Source organism: Molothrus aeneus, chromosome 20 (genome assembly GCF_037042795.1).
Source record: "Molothrus aeneus isolate 106 chromosome 20, BPBGC_Maene_1.0, whole genome shotgun sequence".
Classification (NCBI taxonomy): domain Eukaryota; kingdom Metazoa; phylum Chordata; class Aves; order Passeriformes; family Icteridae; genus Molothrus; species Molothrus aeneus.
In genome coordinates this window covers 4,912,264-4,932,607 of record NC_089665.1, presented here as the reverse complement: position 1 = coordinate 4,932,607, position 20,344 = coordinate 4,912,264, and the positions used below count along the sequence as shown (strand labels likewise).

The 20,344-nt window shown below is 42.1% G+C and overlaps 1 protein-coding gene across 5 annotated transcripts in view; it reads right to left on the bottom strand.

Annotated features, from left to right (window-relative positions):
- CUX1 (cut like homeobox 1) overlaps positions 1-20,344 on the bottom strand; it is a 274,993-nt gene that overhangs the window by 103,119 nt on the left and 151,530 nt on the right. For all 5 annotated transcript variants that reach the window (XM_066563647.1, XM_066563643.1, XM_066563644.1 and 2 more), the window contains exon 9: positions 328-376. In XM_066563647.1, coding sequence (XP_066419744.1) covers positions 328-376 — 49 coding nt within the window. The remainder of the gene's footprint in view (positions 1-327; positions 377-20,344) is intronic.

Here is a 20,344-nt window from a genome sequence, read left to right as displayed (position 1 = left end):
TGGGCTAACCATTCACCGGCATATGTCTGAGTAGGGGCCAACATGATGGATTTAGAAACATAAAGCCAAGAATAACTACAGTGGAAAACTTAGGTTTAAATTATTAGAAGGTAAATATATGGCAAGCACTGCTCTACTGTGCACACAATCCTTACAGAGCATCCCTAAAGAGCTGTATTTTGCTCAAAATTTGCATATTTTCTTACTCCACACAGTTATGACTGCAAAATGAATATAAAAGAACTGTTGTGAAATCCAAAAGAGAATTAAAAAAGAATAATCAAAGTCACACTTAGAATTTTATGGAGGATTCATTTAAAATCCTACCTGATTTGCTCTTTCAAGGTCTGTCATGATCATCTCGATTTCATCAGCCCTGGGAGAAGAAGAGAGCAGAAGTTTTGTTATCACACAGAGAATGGCTGCTGCACGAGCTCAGGCACAGCAACAGGCACACAAACACCAATATTTATTGTCAATATTGATTTGTAAAAGGGCACAGTAACACTGAGCTCATTTCCTGACTAGGGAGACCCTCTGGAGTTTTCTGGACCACTCTGAAAATCCTTTGCCTGTCCCCCTTTTTGCAATGAAATAGGAAAATTGGTATTTGAGCATTTTCATTGGATCTTTGAAGGTCTTGCTCCCCAAAATTCCAGGCAGTGTCATTTTTCCTACATGTAAAGGTGCTTCCCAAGTGATAATTATGGAGAAATCAAAGACTGCAGTTCTTCAGTCAACTCCCCACATATACAAAAGCAACCAGCTACTCTTCTGTTTCAATGTGCCCAGAAGTTTGGTTCTTAATTTGGCTAAAAAAAAAAAAAAAAAGAATATCAAGAGGTCAAAGAGACCAAGAAATTCAATTTTACATTACGTGGAAAGGAGGGTCTTTTTGACATGAATTTATCAAACTCTAAATTTAGACCCCTAATGCACTTTGCAAAGCTGAATTGGAAAGTCAAAGGGTTGAGAACTATAGAAATATTCAAGGAAAAAAAGAGATCCTTCAGATCCCTGTGTTAGGGAGCAGCTCCCAGACCTGCCCCTTTAAAAATCAGCATTTTCTAATACTCACTCACACAAATACAGCCAATCCTTAAGCAATCTTTTCTTATCTTCATGTTCAATCATGGGCAAATATTTCCCACCCAGGCTCTCACCTGGGAAAGGTACCAGGAGAAAGGGCTGACAGCCCTAAAGAATGCTCTGTATCAATATAATAAGACAGATTATTCTCCTCAGACATTTTGCCTGTCTTGTATGCCTGAACCATATGGAAGCAATAAACACTGTCCTCATCTCCTCTGAACAGCAGCTTTACCAGCAAGTCCTTTTGCAATCTGCCAACACCATAATGTCTGGTTTTTGTTTTTAATCTGCAGCAGATCATTATCAGTAAAAACTGTGAAATACTGGAATTCCCTTCCTCTGCCCATGCAGAAAAATCAGGGTTTGTTTTTTTGCTGATTCTCACAGAAGATCCATTTCCCTGTGCAGGTGTTTGTTGGGAAAGATGGTTAATTGAAGTACATCAGGGTTCTGGCACACTCCACACTGGATCATTACAGTGAATATTGACTTATTCCTCAACAGCATTTTAGGCTTTTGGGTGTACACTTAGGGAAATGCAGCAAAAGATCATAATAAGTAAATGTGCATGTATATAAATTAATGGAAAATTATTTTTAATTACAACCTTTAATGTTGTTGGGGAACCATGAACTGCCTTCTGAAAAGATCTTTTGGACAATAATGGAAAACAGATTAACATGTGTTTTCTTGTGCAGGAGAAGCTAATGTGCTCTCACACTGGCCAGAAATCCTGCACACCATGTTTTGAATTAATAATAAATAATGGTCATTACTTACTGAACTGAACTGAACAACCACTGCCTGGGCAAAAAAAGGATTCAAGGGAGAAGCCACAAGACTGACCCAGGCACATTAACATCAGCCTGCAATAACACTTTCCATCTCTTTAGCCTCTGCAGTTGTGAAACATTTTTTGTTTTAGACTCCAGGCCCAAAAAAAACTTATTAACCCACTTATGGAAATGACAGTATTTCACATGAAAAAGATGTCCCAAAGCCCATGCAAGTGACCCCACTGTATATCTGGAACAGAGAGAAGAGGGAAGAAAGCATCCCAACACACTAAAAAAGATGCTTCCCAGCATTTCACAAATATTTTTAGCCAGGATAGTTTAAGGATCCTCTTTATACAAGCTTCTGCATTGGGGCTCAATTTATGTGTGAATGCCTCAGGTTATATGGAGCCAGTAAATGATGTCTGGGTTATGTCAGAGAGCAGAGCTGGGAATGTCCCAGCCCACGCTGCCTGCAGAAGCCAATGCAGCTTCCTCTCCTTCTCTGGAGGCTGGGGAGAACACTCAAATCCCTGCATTTCCACCCAAGCAGGGGGGGCAGGTATCAGCCAAAGGTCTGGAACAACACAGCACCTGGGAGGAGTGAAAGACTTGGAAGCAAGAACTCCTGGGATTGAGGGAGGGAGATTGCAAAGGTGGGGTTTGAGCTCAGCCAGGGAAACTCTCTTGTTTCTGGCAGAAAGGAAGATGGCTCTGATGGAGAAAAGATGAGTGGGAAGGGGGGGAAGTGAGAGAGAGTCTGCACAACCCAAGGACCTTCAGCCACCTTGAAAGGGGCAAGGTAAGGAGAGCCAAGGGTCAGGGAACTGGAGAAGACAGAGGAGCAAGGCAAGGAACAGAGGGATATCCAAGGCCTGGATATCCCCTCTGAGAGGGGCTCAAAAGAGCACTAAAGCTCAAGAGCACTAAACTCAAAAGCACCCTGAGCCAGAGGAAAGGTGGTGGCTGCCAGGGGAACACAAGATGGTGATGGAAAAATATGATAAAAAGACTCAACACTGCATTTAAAATGGAGAGAAATATTAATACTGGTATTGTGTCCCATTTTGGCCGGGGTCAGGATTTAAGAGCTCTATTACAGCACTGGGATACACAGCCAATTACAAAAAAAAAAGCAACTGAGGATATAGAATGCCATAAAAATGACATTTGTGCCCTTCAGCGTGCAGAGATAATTCTGACTGAATCCAGTAAAGTGTCAAACTGCAGCCAAAGGCAAAATTGTCCCTTTGTCCTTGTACCCAGACACACCAGCTGACTGATCCTCAACTCCCCTTTCCCTCCTACATTTTTTTCTCCCAAGCTTTCCAGCACACCTAATAAAAGGATGCAACATCTCCAAAAAAATTCAAGTAAACACCTCCAGCCTAGAGTCTGCACACGGATGGAGGGTAATGCTGCAACCATAAATGCTATCTTTAAGTAAAGTAATGAATTAAATTACTCTGTATTCTTTCCTAGCACAAGTGTCAACAGCATTCAAGAGAATCTTCAAAAGGAATTCAGGCTTTTCATTTTAAAAGCTCAACTACCACATCAGTAGCTGGCACTCAGCAGCCTAAAATCACTTATTTGAGAAAGTCTCTAATAGCTGCATTCACTGTTTGCTTAGCACAAGTATTTATTATAAAATAAATTACAGTTCTCACACCTTTTATGCACTCACAGAAACAACCTGCATTGATTTATTGTTTACAAAGGACTGTGTCAAATTCAGACCTGTCAGACACGAGGCAGCTCTGCTTGGCTCACTGAGTGAGTCCCACACAGGTCATTTTTGATGTGTTCACCCTCTGCTACATTTGCTCATTTTCAGCCCTTCCTATTTCAATATTCCTCTTTATTTCAATAGAACAACTTGGCAGGCAAAGCATCATCCAGCTCTGGGCTTGTCCTGCAGGCTTGCACTGAAAATCTGATGGGAATCTTGAAGGGAACTTGGAAGGGACTTGGAAAATCACTTTGTTCCACCCCTGCCATGGCAGGGACACCTTCCACTGTCCCAGGTGCTCCAAGCCCCAACTTCCAGCCTGGCCTTGGGCACTGCCAGGGATGCAGGGGCAGCCCCAGCTGCTCTGGGCACCCTGTGCCAGGGCCTGCCCACCCTGCCAGGGAACAATTCCTTCACCTAATCAACAAATTTGTGGTTACTCAGAATCTATTTGTGATCAAAGTCACCCCACGTGAACTAAGCTGACTTTTAGGAACCAGAGATCTGATTATTTCACTTTTTACTTTCTTTATTCCTGAAGGAACACACGCACACTTTGGCCCTCATGAGTGTCTCTATTTCCCCATCACCCCAAGAGATGAAGGCAAGGAGGAAAGTTCTTTCTTCAGACAGATACAGAGAATGAGAGTAATTAATAACAAGGAGATATTTTGCTACACTGATTTTTATGGTGGGTTACACCAGAATTCCACATTGCAACCCAGCATTAATCAGGGTTTGGTCAAGGGTGATACTTTGTAAATATTAACACAGATCATGAGAAAAAGAGTGGGGAAAATCTGTTTTCAGGAATAAATGTTATCTACCCAGTGTTTTTCATTCCACAGATAATATAATCATTTATCTGATTCAGTTTCTTGTAATCTCCGTGGTGGAGGAAAAGTAATCATGTAAGCAAGACAGTTCTTCAGGGTGTATTACAGCTTGTTCTAAGTTTCAACACTTTCAGACTAAGGAATTTAGGAAATCAAATTTTAAGCCCAAGCATTTGGAGCTACAAAATCAGCATCACCATGTAAAAGGAATCTGAACTGTTGGAACAGCACGACCATGAAATATTCTATTATTTCTTCTCTCAGTACTGTGTTTGAAGTGAGAAACAAAATGCATTAAAAGCTATGGATTTTACAAGGTATAAGCTTTTACCAGTCATGAAACAGCCCTCAAAGCTAACATGCCATCTATAAAAAACAACTTAAGGAGCTGGGAAAAAAAAAACCCAAACCACCCCACTTTTCAATTCAATTGCTTTGGGAAAATAAAAAGTGCAGAAAGGCTCGATTTTCATTTTAAGATCAAGAAAACAGATTAGGTTTGAAGAGCATAACAAGTCAGCAAATTCAAGGGTTGGTAACAGGGAAGAAGCTCAGTTCCTCTTCTAAATAAAATTAAATCAGATGAAAACCCTCAACACCACAAAGTTATTCACGTGCAAGCAAGAAGAATCTGGACTTCATGATTAAAACCCAGTTGATCCAAGCCCTTCATTTAGCTACTAGCTTAAAGAGGCAGAAACAATTCCTTTTTTATTAACATGACAAGTGAATGGTTTGCCAAATCTTGTGGCTACAGCCCCCTAAACATTCAAACTTACTCAACCTTGAAGGAAACTGCTGTTGGATTCTTTATACATGGAAGGACTGAAAAATACAGATGACACTTTGGAAATTGCAGTCAGTGGCGTGGCCAAGAAACTTCCCTACCAGGGCAGATTAATACTTTGGTTTGGCAAAAAACAAACAACATTTTTTTTTCCCACACATTTGTTTTCTTTAAAAACATGTAAAAGTTTACTAGTCAGAGCAAACGGTATATGGAGCCAATGGGGCTTGTTAAAATGTTCTAATTACCCAAACATTTACGCAGGCAATTTCAAACTAAAAGCAGACATTATCAACTAATGTGCATTTATGTTTAATTAAGGGGAAAAAAAAAAGAAAAATCCTCCTTGTAACGTATATCTGTGATCAGCATAGAGCAGATTTTGGCCAAATTAGGTAAACAGCTCAGCCTCTTAAAATTACAGGCAGTGTAACCCAGCACTTGGCCAGCACAAGGCAAAAAATGTGAGGTTATTTGGGATATCTGGGAAGGGAAGAAAAGAAGAGCAGGGGCCAAAGCATTTAAAGAAAGAAAGAAAAAAAACCAAGAGCAAAAGGCAGTGCAGTGAGGTTTTTTTCAGGTTTCAATGAAATTTTTATCAGGGAAGGTTCCTGGCTCTAGGAAGCAATTTCGGATCACTAAACAATGGCAGAATTGCCTGCAGCCCAATGATCACGGCATTCACTCAGGGCACAAGAGCATTCCAGCATTTGAATATTCAATTTTATTTTTTCTTTAAGCAAAGCAGAGGGAAGACAAATTCCCACCCACATTCAAACCACTTCCTAAACTCTGCTGTGGATGCCCTCATCTAATCCCTGCTCCTTGGTGACCTGCCCAGGTGCCCAGGATTTGTTGCCTAATTTCTAGGAAAGAAAAAAACAACAAACACTTTCCTAGAAAGTTTCCAAAGGAAGATAATATAAAAAACCCCACTAATTTTATTTTTTGGCATTTTATGAGTATCACTATACACACATTTACATGCTTTTTAGAATTCATAATTATTCCAATCCAACAAACATCCACAGAGGATAAATTCACCTTTACTGCCAGTACAAGATGGAATAATAGGCAGAAGGGTTGTACTAAGAACAAAATAAAAAGTGATTTCAGCATAACATGTCAAAGGGGAAGATGTCACACACCTTTTAGTGCTAAGTTCTCAAATCTACTTTTCAAATTGCAAGAGCTATAGGTTAATATTTTCTTTCAGAGCAACCCCCTAAGGATCTTCAGATCAGATAATCCTTTTTCCAGTGTCATATAAATCCAGGCCTCTTGTAAAAGAATTTCTCTGTTCAGGGATTCATAAATCCACCAAGTTTAGTAATGAACTGGGTGTTTCCTTTCCTAGGAACTCAATTGAAGGAAAAAATCCCCTCTCTGCTAAGCAGTGAGAGACTGGAGGCTTTAAATTGAGAGATCAAAGGCAGGCTGGGTTCAGGTGCTCTGGTGATTACACCCAACGTCATCTGCACTAATCTGGGAGTGGGAAATGTCCACTGGACACTGCCCAGACCCCTCTGTGCAGACACCCTGCACTAAATCAAGTTCCTCCCTTGGCAAAAAGCAGAGAGAGCCAAGGCTTTTCCCATCTTTTTTTGTTGTTTTATTAGAATTCATCCTGGTTTCCTCTCGCCGCCCCCACGCGCAGATCCAGGCTGGGGAAATAAATCTCAGGGAGAGATTCCTCATTAAACACACCAGGATCAAGCAGCCACACCAGCTGCAGGTATGATCTCCAAATAATCCAGGTGAAAGGTGGCAAGTATTCAAATATTCAGTATCAAATATGGAAAAAGGTTAAAGAAACTGCTTATAAAGACCAAGATACTGAGCAGTACCCCAACAAAACAAGAATATTCTCAATCACTAGAGAGAAAAGACCCTATAGAATAAATAATCTTTCACTCCATATGGAAAGTCCTCTCCAAGAAAACCTGCACAGCACTTTGTTTTCTCTTCATGTTTTAAGTCAGGGTTTCAAGGATAAGACAATCATGTTTGCAATTAGAAAGTTTTAAACACAACAGAAATCAGCTTTATTCCAGTGATACACAAGGGAGCAGTTTCTAAAGATCATCAGTGTTTTCTTAATCATTTCTGGAGAGAAATTGATATGACTGACATTAATTGATATGCTCAAGTAAAAGGCAAAGAGGAAAAATAAGAATTATATGTAACAGACAGCATCAAGTCACAGCACCCCAGAGCTGTAATTCCCACAGTGTCACACACACACAACCTTGGCACACTTGGCAAACCAGAGAACACTTAATGTAAGCAGCTGGAAGAAAGAAAAGATGTATTGCTTGGATTAAAAAAAAACCCAATATATAAACAGATGATCCATCTTTTTTATTTGATGGCAATACTATTTTCTTATGTGGCACATATTTGCACATGCTGCACCGTGGCCAGTATGAATTTTGGCTCCCCACACTGTTCAAGCCTTCATTTAAAAACCTCTGACTCAGCTCTCATTGTGTTACTCTCTCCCTAAGAACAGATCTCTTGTGAACTCCATGACCAGCAGTCATGCTGCCCATCACAAAAAGGAAAAGAAATGCAATAAATCTTTATTTTCCTGATCAGATATTTTTCTTTTACAGTGTGCTTTTGCTTCACCCTGCAAAGCCCTGTGAGCAGCATTAAAGTCAGAAATTAAGAGTGTCCAGATTTGGATCATTCTGGGTTTCCTCCTATCTCAGAGCACTGATCCCAATCCTTTGGGCCACAGAGGAGTTCAAGGAAGGTGCTGAAACTCAAGACAATTTTTGCACCTGAAACTTGCAGAAACAAATAATCTTGTCTAAAAATCCATTTCCACCAAGTCGTGAGGGAGCTGGTGGGAAATCTGGAACCTCTGGAGCTGTGGGCAGGTTCTCCTGCAGGTGCTGCACTGGGACACAAGCAGAGACCCTGCAACTCCACTCTGCTGTGATCCTTCTGACCTGCCTTTGTGGACATGGAGAACAGCAAGGAAGAACATTCTGCTCTTTAATTTTTCATGCATTTATGCCAGAATCCCACCCTCACTGAGGCCCTGAGGTTGAGGTGCTGCAGCAGCACCAGCCCAGCAGATTTGCAGGATGGAGTCCTTGGGGTGGGGAACAAAACCCACAGGCTGTGCCAAGTGTTTGTGCTCAGCTCCAGACAAACATTCCCAGCACTGCCAGCCTGCCCTGGCAAGCAGGAGCCACTCCTGATGTGACAGAATTTCCTGACAATGTGAGGTGACATGGATGCAGCAAACTCCCAATTTCCTCATGGTACAAATTGAAAGAGCTTTCTGCAATTCCCCTCTCCTGACTTCAGCTGATTCAATAACACAGCAGAATTTAAACACAGGCACCCTTCCCTCTCCCCTCCCTGCACACAGAGCATATCAAACCCATGGAATTACTCCTGACTTGGCCTTGAGCAGCCAACATGATGTCAATTTTACATGTTTTATAAAGCAACAGCATGTAGAAAGCAACTCAAATGCAGGTCATATCAAGCATGTGACCCACAGAGCAATCAAAGACTGCCTGAAACTGTCATTCAAGGTTCAATCAGCTTCTTGCAGGAAAAATGAAACATCTGTGGCCCAGAGAATTAAGTTATGTATTGCATAATTCATCTGGTGTCTGCCACAGCAGCCATTTTAATGCTCTAGTGATAAACATGTTTGATTATTTTTGTTTTGTTTCCTGTCGCCTCCATGGTATTTCTATTTATCCACCCATACCACAATGCAGAATGGAGATAACAAATATACAAACCAGTGTTATAGTCAGCTGATAAGATGTGGGAAATCAGCAGCCTTATTAATCACATCAAGGCAAGAGCACTGTAAAACCTTGTGTTCCTGCAACTGTCCTCATTTGGGCTCTTTTGGGTACACTCTGTAGTTAGATTTGCTGATGAAATCATTGTTTCCCAAGGATCCAAACATTTGGATTGAGCTTTAGAGGTTTTTCTATTAGGAAAGCTGCTCTCCTCATATACAAAGCAAGTTCCTTGCTGGTTCCCAGGATTTTCCTACCCTCAGTTCCTTCTGATCCTGACACAAGCAGAACAAATGTGCATCTCACACCAGACACTGGATCCTTTTCCATTCACTTGTTCCACTGGTGGGTTTGTGGTCCACACTGGCACAAACCCTAGTTCACCCTTTGCAAGTCATTTTGGGACGTGATTGCTTTATTAATGGTTAACTTAGCTCACTTTACTCCCAAATCTGTAAATCCTGACGCCTTCCCAGCTGCCCTGCACCTCTCTGATTTCCAGAACACCTCCCTGATTTCCAGAACACATTTCTGCAGGGCAGGTGGGGATTTGGAGGCTCTGGGTCCATGCCCTGCTCTCTGGGTGTTTATTCCCCCTGCCAGGAGTTGAGCATTTGAGCAGTCTGCTCACAGAGCTTCAGCTGGCAGTTAATTTGTTCCCCAATTAAACATCATCTGAGGGAGATTTAATAGACTTGGGTGATAGTGATTTACTCCAAAAAGCAGCTTTGGACTGGCTGCTGTAAGAAACCAAGGAGCAGCCTCTGAAGTGGGGGAGTCAGGTGGGTTCTGCCCCTTTTTTGTGACTGAATCTGTGGGATTCCTGCAGTGAGGAAATCCTCCCTGAGCAGAGCAGCTCTGCTGGAGCAGTTTCACCTGACAGCCAGAGCTGCTTCCTGAGGTGCTGCTGGTGGAGGTGAGTCAGGGATAACAAACATCCTCCCCAAGCCCCAGGCCAAACAAAGCCCTGCTTCCCATTGATTGTTCCCAGAAAGTTGTTTAGACAGCACCTACTGTCCCAATATCAGCTGTGCCATCTGGGCTTTTTTAGCTGCCCCCCATTGCTGCTTCCTCCTGCAACACCCCTCTCACCCCTGAGTGTCCCCTCTTCACCTCCCACCCACAAATTGTAGAAAATACAGATTAAAGACACTCTCCAGCCGTGGCTGATCAACCTGCAGCCCTCAAATGGGTTCTTTTGCCTGCCTTATTTTTCCTGCCATTCCCAGCTCCACCAGAGCTCCCCGTGCCGGGGATTTCTAATGCTGTTAATTACTGCCGAAGTCAATCAGCAGCTTCCAAGTTAATTTAGGAGGGGAACTGATGAGCTCCAAGCAGGCTGGCAGTAAAACAGAGCACAGGCTCCTGGAAGCTCCATTTCCTTTGGAAACTGGGATAAAGGCTGTGGATGCTGCTCTGCTCCCAGGGCACAGCAGCACAACCTGCCAGGTTTTCAGAACTTGCCCCTTTTTTATTTTTTCTTTTTTTTTTTTTTAATTTTACTTGAAAAAAACCCCATATAACAAAGTATAAAATAAAAACTTCCTAAAAGAGCAAATCTTATTAATTCTGCTTCTACAGCTTCTACAAGCTCTTTTACAAGTGTTTCTCCAACTAACTAAATAAATAGAATTTCTTTTTATATACAATATTTAATAATATTAATACTAGTATAAGTAGTAATAATTATAGTAGAAGTAGTAGTAGTTTGATATTTCGAAAATAAAGACCCTGCAATAATTTACCTATTTATACTTACGGAGTTAAAATAGATGATTTAGCCAAAATTAGAAATCTTAATTGCAGGCATCTTAAGTGTCATTCTCTTTTATTGGAATGGCAATATTTTAGATTGAAGAATCAGCAGGAGGAATTGTCTATGCTTTGATTAAAGATCCTCTAAAAATACACACAAATATTTAAATTTACTTAATAATATCACTGCAGTTTCAATGTGTAAAATAAGCACAAATATCTTGTCAAGGATATGGAAGGGATTGCTGGCTTGTTTTGTTTTGTTTAGAATCACCATGTCACATTTGAAAAATCCCTTTAGGTTTTGAGCAGTTACAACCCCAAAATGAACAATCTTCCCTCATACTACACCACTGCCAAAATCACAGATTTCTGTATGTTTGTTTTCTTTAGAGCACAAACAACCTCAAAAAATTGGAGACTGTTCAGAATTTTTACTGTATCAACATTCATATTCCAGATTAATCTTTAGGAGCTCCTTTCCAGAGACACTCAGCATCTCCTCCTTAACCACAGAGAGAGCTGAGGAGCTCAGTAATTTGGAAAAATTAGGTATTGATTGATTTCTGCCCTTATTCCCCTTATTTATTCTGTGCCTTTGTCCATCACTGTAAGAACCCATAAAAGCTTTTCTCTAACTCCCCTCTGTTTATATTCAGTACAACAGCTTTAAGTCAGTTTGAAAATGAGAGAGCACAGGCAGAATTCTGTGTACAGGTGTCAGTGCACAGGCACAGATCAAAGGGAAATTACTGGCTCCCAGCAGAGCAGTGACAAACCCCAGGGACCTGAACAGGGATCAGGGGAAATACCCCACCCCAAAGCAGGGAAAGGCAGAACTGTTCCAATCCCAGCCCAAATCCTCAAGTTCACTGAATTATCTGTGCCTTCACCCAGCCTGACCTGGTGCTGTGCAGTGTAAGACAACATCCTGCACGGCCTTTTGAAGGATTTATTGCCAGGAAACACAATGAATGTGTCCACCAGGCCAATAATCTCCAATTTACTATTTCTTTCCAAGCTGCTGATCTATGCCTCCAAGCACATAAACCAACAGGCACTCAAACACAACAATATCCTGCTTTCATTGTCAAACCACCTGTAGCACCTGGACAGTGGTTTATGGCATTATTTAGGGATGGAATCTGCATTAAAATGCAACCTTTTGCCCTTCTCAGTGTAAAGGCCATGCATGCTGTGCAAAAGAAAAGCTCTGCAGTAACACAGCATTAAAAGATGTATTTGGAAGATGCTTTAGATGCTCTTGGCTTAGAAGTGAACACAGGTGATGTGCCCATTCTCTGTTAGCTCCTCAAGCAAGTTATTTCCTTCTGGCTATTGAAAATAGCATTACATGGTCTTTGATAAAGGCAGCTGATGTCCTTCTATTCAATAAAGGCAATGAAAATTGCAAAAAGCATGAAAGAGATGTGTTCATTCCATATTTTGAGTAGGTTTTACTTTTCCCAGGAGCTATGCTGAAGATTAACAACCAGGATGATTGCTGTCTTTATAATAATGTATTCAATTACCAATATGGTTTTTTCTCTTCCCAATTTGTTCCAGCTTTGCTCTGAGTGGAGACACCACTCCTGCCAAATGGCAATCATGTCAGCACTTTGCAGCTTCACTTCAGAGCTATCAACAGCATCAATCTTGCTGACCCCAGTGACAAAGCAGCAAAAAAAAACCCCAACAAAACCAGGCAGAAAGAAACAAAGGAGGGAATGTGAGACCACAGAGCAGGGAAAACAAACCAGGGCAAGGAGGACAGGCAGGTGCTGTCCAAACCTGCACAAGTTCATTATCACTTCACGTGGGCAGGGCCCTGGGACACTGAGCAACCTCCTGGGCTTTAGAGGAAGGAGCTGCCTCCCTCCCTCTCCTTTCCCTTCACTCTGTGGGACACATCAAAAGCAGGCTCAGCCCCCAGAGCCCCCAGGAGCTGGTCAAGGAGCTGGATGACAATTTGGCACTGACCTCTTGCTGTGCTGGAGCTTCCCTCAAGCCTCCTGTGCCAGCAGGTTTTATTTTCACATCACTGCTGAATATTTAACTCTGCTCATTTTTTTCCAACTTTAGCATCCAGTTGTATTGGATTGTGAGGGATGCTCACTAATATGACTGACAGATTGCCTGTCTACACAGAATCCAAACTAGACAGCAAAATTACTTTAAATAGTTCTCCATGGCAAACCCCAACAACACCGGGTATGACTGCAAGCCCTTGGAGGACAACAGAGCAGGATTTTCTAATTTAACCTTTTAAAATGTTATTTGCAGAAATACTTTTCAAATTCTTTATTTCCCTTTCAACAGTTGTTGAGACTTTAAAATGCTGCTGAAATAAAACAGCCTCAGGCTTGAGTAATGCTGTACTCCATGGTAAGGAACTATTTGATTATTCTGTTTTGACAGTTAATAGAACAGATATAGTATTTCTATAGAAGGGGAGTTTGAACTGGAAATATTAGTTTTGTGTTGCTAATGACAATTCCTCAACATTTCTACTACAGCAGAATCCCTGAGTGGATGAAAAGACACCTTTCCTGCATAAACAAACAGCTGTAGGAGAGAAGGGAAGTAAGGAAATGCCAACCAACCTTTTGGACTGGCCTGGTTTTTGCTGCAGGGCTAATTCTGCAACCAACAGGTCCCAGAGCCAGCATTTGCTCAATGAGTAATTTCACCCTGCTCAGACCCTCAGTGCCAAACACTGCCCCTGCTGCTCCTGGAGCTGGGCAGGTGCAGAGGTAACCCTGTCACCCTGTCTGCTGTCCCACCTGCACCCAAACTCCTCAGTGTGGCTCCCCTGCCCAGCTGTGGAGCCCCAGGACTGAGCCATGGCTTCAGCTGGGCACTCGTGGAGCAGGAGGCTGAAAGCAGGCACAGCCATGGAGCAGGATGATTCCCCCCTTCTCTTCCCAAAGCACACAGTTTGTGCCAGCACTCCTGTGCTGTGGGAGTAAAACTTTGGAACTTCCCAAAAAGAGCTGGTTTCGTCTTGGCTCAGCTCCTTTTATAGCACTGGCCAGTAAATCATTATTCCAGGGACCCTCAATTTGCTCCTCCAGTGTTGTGCAAACACTGAGGATGGGGCTCTCAGGCTCTGTCTCCTTCCTCATCACCTTCCCTGGTGGCTGCAGCTGCAGCACCTTCCCAAGCCACGGGCTGAAGCTTTCAGCAGGAGTTTATCTGATGTTATAACAGAAATAAAAGGTGTGGGAGGAGAGGTCTGTATGGGCAGGATGCACAAATACATTGTAAGGCTCACAAATTCAATCCAGGGATGTTTTTTATTAAATTTGTTCCAAAAAATGGTCAATAATTAAGTCTTCCACAGGCCCTGGCCATATAGGTTATTTAAGGGTACTGAAGACAGCTAAACTTACTCAGTCTCACTGCTATGGAAGTAGAAGGTGCAAGGGATCAGGAATTAACTGGAGACAATGTGAGTGTAAATGATAAATAATAAAGGTTTAGCTCACACAGACACTAGACAATATGTTGACTGAAAAACAGCAACAAAAAGTGCTAAGTTGATGCACCACACACTGCACAGAAGGACTGTTAAACACTGCCCTGGGTGAGGACAGGCACGTGCCTGGCAGGTCCCACCACTGCCAGCTCCCTTGATGGCAAGGCAGTGACAGAAATCAATCCAACAGGCAGCAAGACAAATAAGTCATCTGTATCACAGCTAAAATATGGTGTTGATCAATAACAGAAAATGAACTCGCACTCCTTTGCCAAGAAAATAGATTATTTAATCAGAGTACAGACAGATAGAGATGTTACATAATCAAAAATAGCTCCTGCTGCTATATTTAGTGGCCACTGTCTTTTAGAGAGGAGGGCAAAAGTACACCCATTATCAGCCACCAGCCCTCTGCTGAAATGGTTTTCTGATGAGTTAAGCTGGTCAGACATGCTTGACACCACAATATTGTATATTTAAAACTACAACAACTATGACAGTACAAAGGCAACAAACAGGAAAAAGACAAGGGAGTCACTGCTGTCCTATGGACAGAAATCCTCATGGTTAAAAGGATCAAGGCCCAGCAGAGCTTATACACCAGGGCATCTCCAGCAGCCATTTCTAACTTGCAGATACCTGGAGTTTTCCTTCAAAGGATGGAACATTAGTACAGCCCATTTGCAGTTTATGACTGGTTGCCTTTCACAGTTATTGCTGTGATTTCTTAGCAATAACCAGTGGAATTGCAGGAATTTGCAGGACACACAGAAAATCACTGATCAGGACCATCAGCACAGAGCTCATTTGATAGCACTGCAGCCTGCCTGGCCATGGCACAGCTGAGAGAGAGCCTTCCTCCACCCCTGACATCCACAGGGTCTTCATCAGAAGCTCAAAGGAAAGCCTGGCCTTGGATACTCCCCCAGGTGGGAACAACATCACCATCAACAGGATCATCTCTCCCCCAGCTTCCCCACCCAAAAATAAACACTGGGAAAAAGAGTGCCATTAATGCTGAAGCCAAGCACCTCTGGTTGTTTTGGTTTCAGGTATGGAAAAATTCAAGAAAGGCACTAGAAAAAACAATAGTTAAACTAAGGGCTTCCACCCTTTCACATAAAAGTGGAAGAAAACTCCCATGTTCTTCTGGAACATGGATATAAAGAATATTTAGTAGAATAGCCAGTGATTAACCTTGGTAATCACCATTTATTTTATTGTTTTAGGGTTCAAACCCAACAAGGGATTACAGAAATTGGGATTTGCATGAGGTTTATAGAGATGCTTCACATGGGTCTGCAGCCACAGCAGCTCCTGTTTAAAGCAGTCCTGGAAGGTGGTGATTCTGCAGGACCAAAGCTTTGCCATGTATTTTTCCCTGGGATATCCATTTTGCACATCCAAAGGAAGCAAAAACTTCATGAAGACAAAAAACTCTTGGTGAGCATTTTATAGAGATAAGAAAACAAACTGTCTAAGCAGGGATCAAAGATGCTGCTTCAGTGTAAGATACATTAAAGACCCCTCAAATGTTCAGGAAAGCCAGAGAGGAAAGAAAGCACTATGCCCATTAATACTACCACTAATAAAAGATAATTATAGCTGGCTCCAAATGTTAACAATTTATTAGTTACAGGATCTAAGTACTGTAAATGACTAATGCAGGCAGCAAATGTATTTGCAGCAGTGTGCAAAACAAAGCCCTTAAAAGTAGATAGCTCTGGGAAAGGAAGGATAAACTGCTTTATAGCACATGACATGAAGAAGGGCTCTGTAATATCTTCCTTTGGTGAGTGGTGACAAGAACATGTCCTTGATTTACCAAGATGATGAAAACCCAATAATGCCTAATTTGGGAGTGTCAGATACCTGCATGATTCCAACAGCAATGTTGGATCTTTACTGTTCTTATCAGAATGATACATGATGGGTGATTTTTATCTATTTGCACAAGAAGTCACAGCATACTTCCAGACTTCATCCATATGGAAAGCCAAGGAAAGACTGCTGATGAATTTAAGTGACTACAAACTGGGATAAGCAACAAAACTGCTGATTATTTACTACCTAAAACCTCCAGGTTACATTCTCCTGCCAGAAATTGTGTTGAGTAATGCTTTCATTCGATTTGCTCACGATGTTCTCTGTTGATGAATATATCTGATTTCATGTAAATGTGATTAAATAAATCAGACAGGGTAAGGCTGTATTGAGTCTCAAGAGGCTCTAATTCAAGATGTGCAATGCTTGCCCCAATAAGCACAACTGAGCTAAACCTTGTGCATTATTACCTTCTTAACCTCAAAAACCCTCTGGTTGCCTCATTGTTGTTAACATGGGTGTAACATCAGATTTGGCATAAATTGCCCACACTGATTCCAAGGTATGTGAGGACTGAAGAGGAAGGGATGGGACATGAAAAGGAGAAATAAAGAAGGTGGGAAGATTCCTTCAAAACATCTTGACTTCCTTGGAGCTCCCAGCTCCTGGCACACAGAGGGAGCAGGTAACATGGAGTGAATGCCGGGGCTGACATTTGCAGGTAGCAGAAATCCAAGGGAACAGCTCTGAAACCAAGGCTGTTGATAATCAGTTGTCTACACGTGATGCTACAAGTCTGATCTTACACAGTACAAGTGTGAGACCCTCACCTGCCACACAGAGTTCAGGTCACACCAATCTCTGAGCAAGGAACACCAGCCAAAGAACAGAGTGAGCCCACACCACATATCCCTTGTAAATTAAAAAAGGCTTTTTGGAAAGGCATTAGATGCATGATTCAGAACAGGAACTGTGTCTGCAAGTGGCAATGCTGCCTTGTTCTGTTAGTCCCCACCAAACTTGTACTCTGCCACCTGCAAAATTATCCTGAGGGTGACAAGGTTGTCACTTCCAGCACGACTATCCTACAAAACTGGGTTTCCAGGCTCTAGGGAATGAAGGATATGGGGACTTTTCCTGACTGTCATTTACTCTCAAGCTCAGACCAAACCCCTCACTTCTCCTCCAGCAGATCAGCACAGAATGACAGAATGGCTTGGGTTGGAAGGGTCCTTAAGGATCATCTCATTCCCACCCCCTGCCATGGGCAGGGACACCTTCCATGTGCTCAGGGCCTGGTCCAACACAGCCTTGAACACTTGGGTCACTTTTTGTTCATGCCAGGTGCACCCTCTGCCAGGAGGCAGGAATTTTACCCCTTTGAGTCAGTCCCTAGACCTCTCCTAGGGTTTGGCAGAGAGGTGAAGGATCCCACAGCCTACACACTCTGTGGGAACCACCCCTGGAATTGCAGCCCTTGGCTGGAGCTCTTCCCACCCAAGGAACAGCTCCTGCCACCAAGGCAAGGCTGAGTTTGCATTTAACCAATGGATTAGGGCTCATCCCTACCCCAGAAGGGTTTGTTTGCTCTACTGGAGACAAGTTCTGATATGAACTGGCAGACAATGCACTGGCTGAATGCAGGAACAAAGAGGCTGTTGGTGTCTCCAGCAAGTTAGGGACAACACTAAACAACTCCACTTGTAAGCAGAACATTATTTTCCCTGATATCATACACAGAAGCTGCTGTTTAATTAAAACTAAGCTGCTTAAGCCATTAAACTGGCAAATGGCTGTACCAAACGACTTGTCATTGTTAGCATTCCAGCAGCAGGAGTTGTTTGTTGTCACTCAGATGGCAACTTCCAATGCTAATGCACATTTCCCAACTGGCTCCACAGATCTAAACCAGCCCAGGACAGGGAAGTTATTAAAAGTGCTGCTGCATATTACCAAGGAGTACCTTCTTCAAAGACACCCACATCGTGTACTCTGCTGCAATTTAATTATTTCAAACTTCTGCCCTAGAAATATGAGCCATTCCAGGCACTCACTTGCATTTTAAAAAGTAGAACAATCATTCTGTATCAATTCTGGCTTTGAGCCCCAAGTTTAAGCAAGTCCAGATACAGCCTCCTGATTTAGATCTTGCAGATCTCAGCATCAAAATCTATTATAAAAAGCATAACCTACTACAGCAGCTACTTTATTCTGATTACATGCAACTAAAAAAAATAAAAATAAATGTTAAAAAATCAACACTTTATCTTGGGTCAGTAACAAAAAAAAATATCATTCTGGCCATGCAGACAACCTTCAAAGCCATGGACAGTGATCATCCAGGAGTCCAAGTGGAGACATTCCAAAGGACTCTGTTTGCTTATCACTTGGATTTGGGTCAAGACAGGGAGCACCAGGCAGAGGTGTCCCTGGAATCCATGGCAGGACACTCTGCCTGTTCTCCTCTGCAATCTTCCCTTCCCTAACTGGGAAGGACTGTGGTGAGGAACAGAAATGGTTAAATTGAATTTGTCCATCTTTTTACTTCCTATGAGTCATGTTCCTCCACTCTACCAGTCTGCACATAAAAATCTGCTACGATAATAAATAAATATTTCCACTTTGGCTCAGTAAAAGCAGAGGACTCCCACAATAAAGCACCACACAGGTAAAACAATGAAAAAAGGGTAAAATGATTAAAACTGCCCATGCCAGTACCCTGAGATGGGGCAGTCAGTGGTAACACAGCATTAATATTATGGCAGATGCCATTTGCATCCTTTTCCTTTGGTGTGGTCTCCAGGAAAGAATATTTCCATTCACCACAGAATGACCTAATGGATGTCCAAATGAATGATCAGCAAATGCATTTTATGTGCTTCTATTTATGTACCTTTATTTTCACAGCTACAATGCAAGCACCAGAGCAGCACTTCCACTCTCCTACCCAAGGGCTGAAAGACTGCCCACATTAATGAAGTCTGGCCTTACCCTGTGTGCCCTTTGCACATATGGCACAACTGAGTCATCCCCCTTGGTTTAGGTAGTGTGCTTGACACAACAAAAATAAGATGTAGAGCTAATTACCACTACAGCAATAAAAACAGGAGTGTCCTTTTCATAAGCCAGTCTCAAACTGAATTCCTATCAAAATCCAGAGGTTTTTTTATAGAAATGAAGTTAATAGATACCTAGAATTACTGAATGAACCAACAGGACCTCTCTGCATTTAGCAACAAACCTTGAAAACCTTAATCTTGTGAGTCAGTAATAACAGTGGAGGAAGCCAAGCCAATCTTAGGTCTATAATAATAAGACAAGCTGTTTAAAAGACCTCCTCTGAAACAAATGTGTAAATGTCTCACCAAGGCTGAGATGCTGATTTAAGATTAGACAGTGTAAATGTACCTATTTTGGTATCAGTAAAGAACAACTTGTGTTTCTCATTCACAAAGGTTTAAGGCAAATGGTTTAACAGCACTTGAGCACAAGCTCCTCACTAAGTCTTTCTCCAAATGCCATTGACACCTCTGCCTGTCCTGTGCCCCAGCTAATTCTCTGTTTTATCCTATCTCTCTGTTCTATCCTCTGTTCTATTCTCTCACCTGTTCTATCCCAATTTAAATACATCAGGCTCCTTCTTCATTATCAAAGTTCAACCTACAAATACCAATTTTCCCTTGACAAAATCCTGCCAAGGTCCCCCATGAGGCCAGTCCTGCCTGTGACACTGCTGCCAAAAAGAACCACACGGGAAAAACCCAAAGGCTACAGAGAGAGACAAGGGAGGATTTTGAGAGCAATATTCCTCCAGATAATGCATTAGGAGTGGTGTTGTTTCAGAAGTGAAGGACTGATACAGAAAAGCTGATGACCAGCACTGCAGCACTAACTGAGGAAAAGCAGAATTATTATTGCCACAACTACAGAAGAATAAAAAGTCCAGACATTAAACCAAGTCAGGTGAAGAGGCAGCTTTAACAGCAGATGAAATTCAACACTGACAAACATGTGCTAATGCCCTGAAGAGTATTTGGGCTACTTTTCTCCACCTTTGGGCCCTCCACTTCTCACTAGGTAAATCAGGAGATGGACTAATAGAACATCCACATCTAGTTAAGATCACATTCCAAATAGAGCAAAATCCCCTCGGATGGACTATCATGATTCACTGCATGAACAGCTAAATGATCCAATCTGGAAGAGCAGGAACCTATGGCAAATTCATCTCCATGATGCATTACAGAGCTGATTTAATCTTTTTTCCCTCTCTGGCCATCGAGCCTGG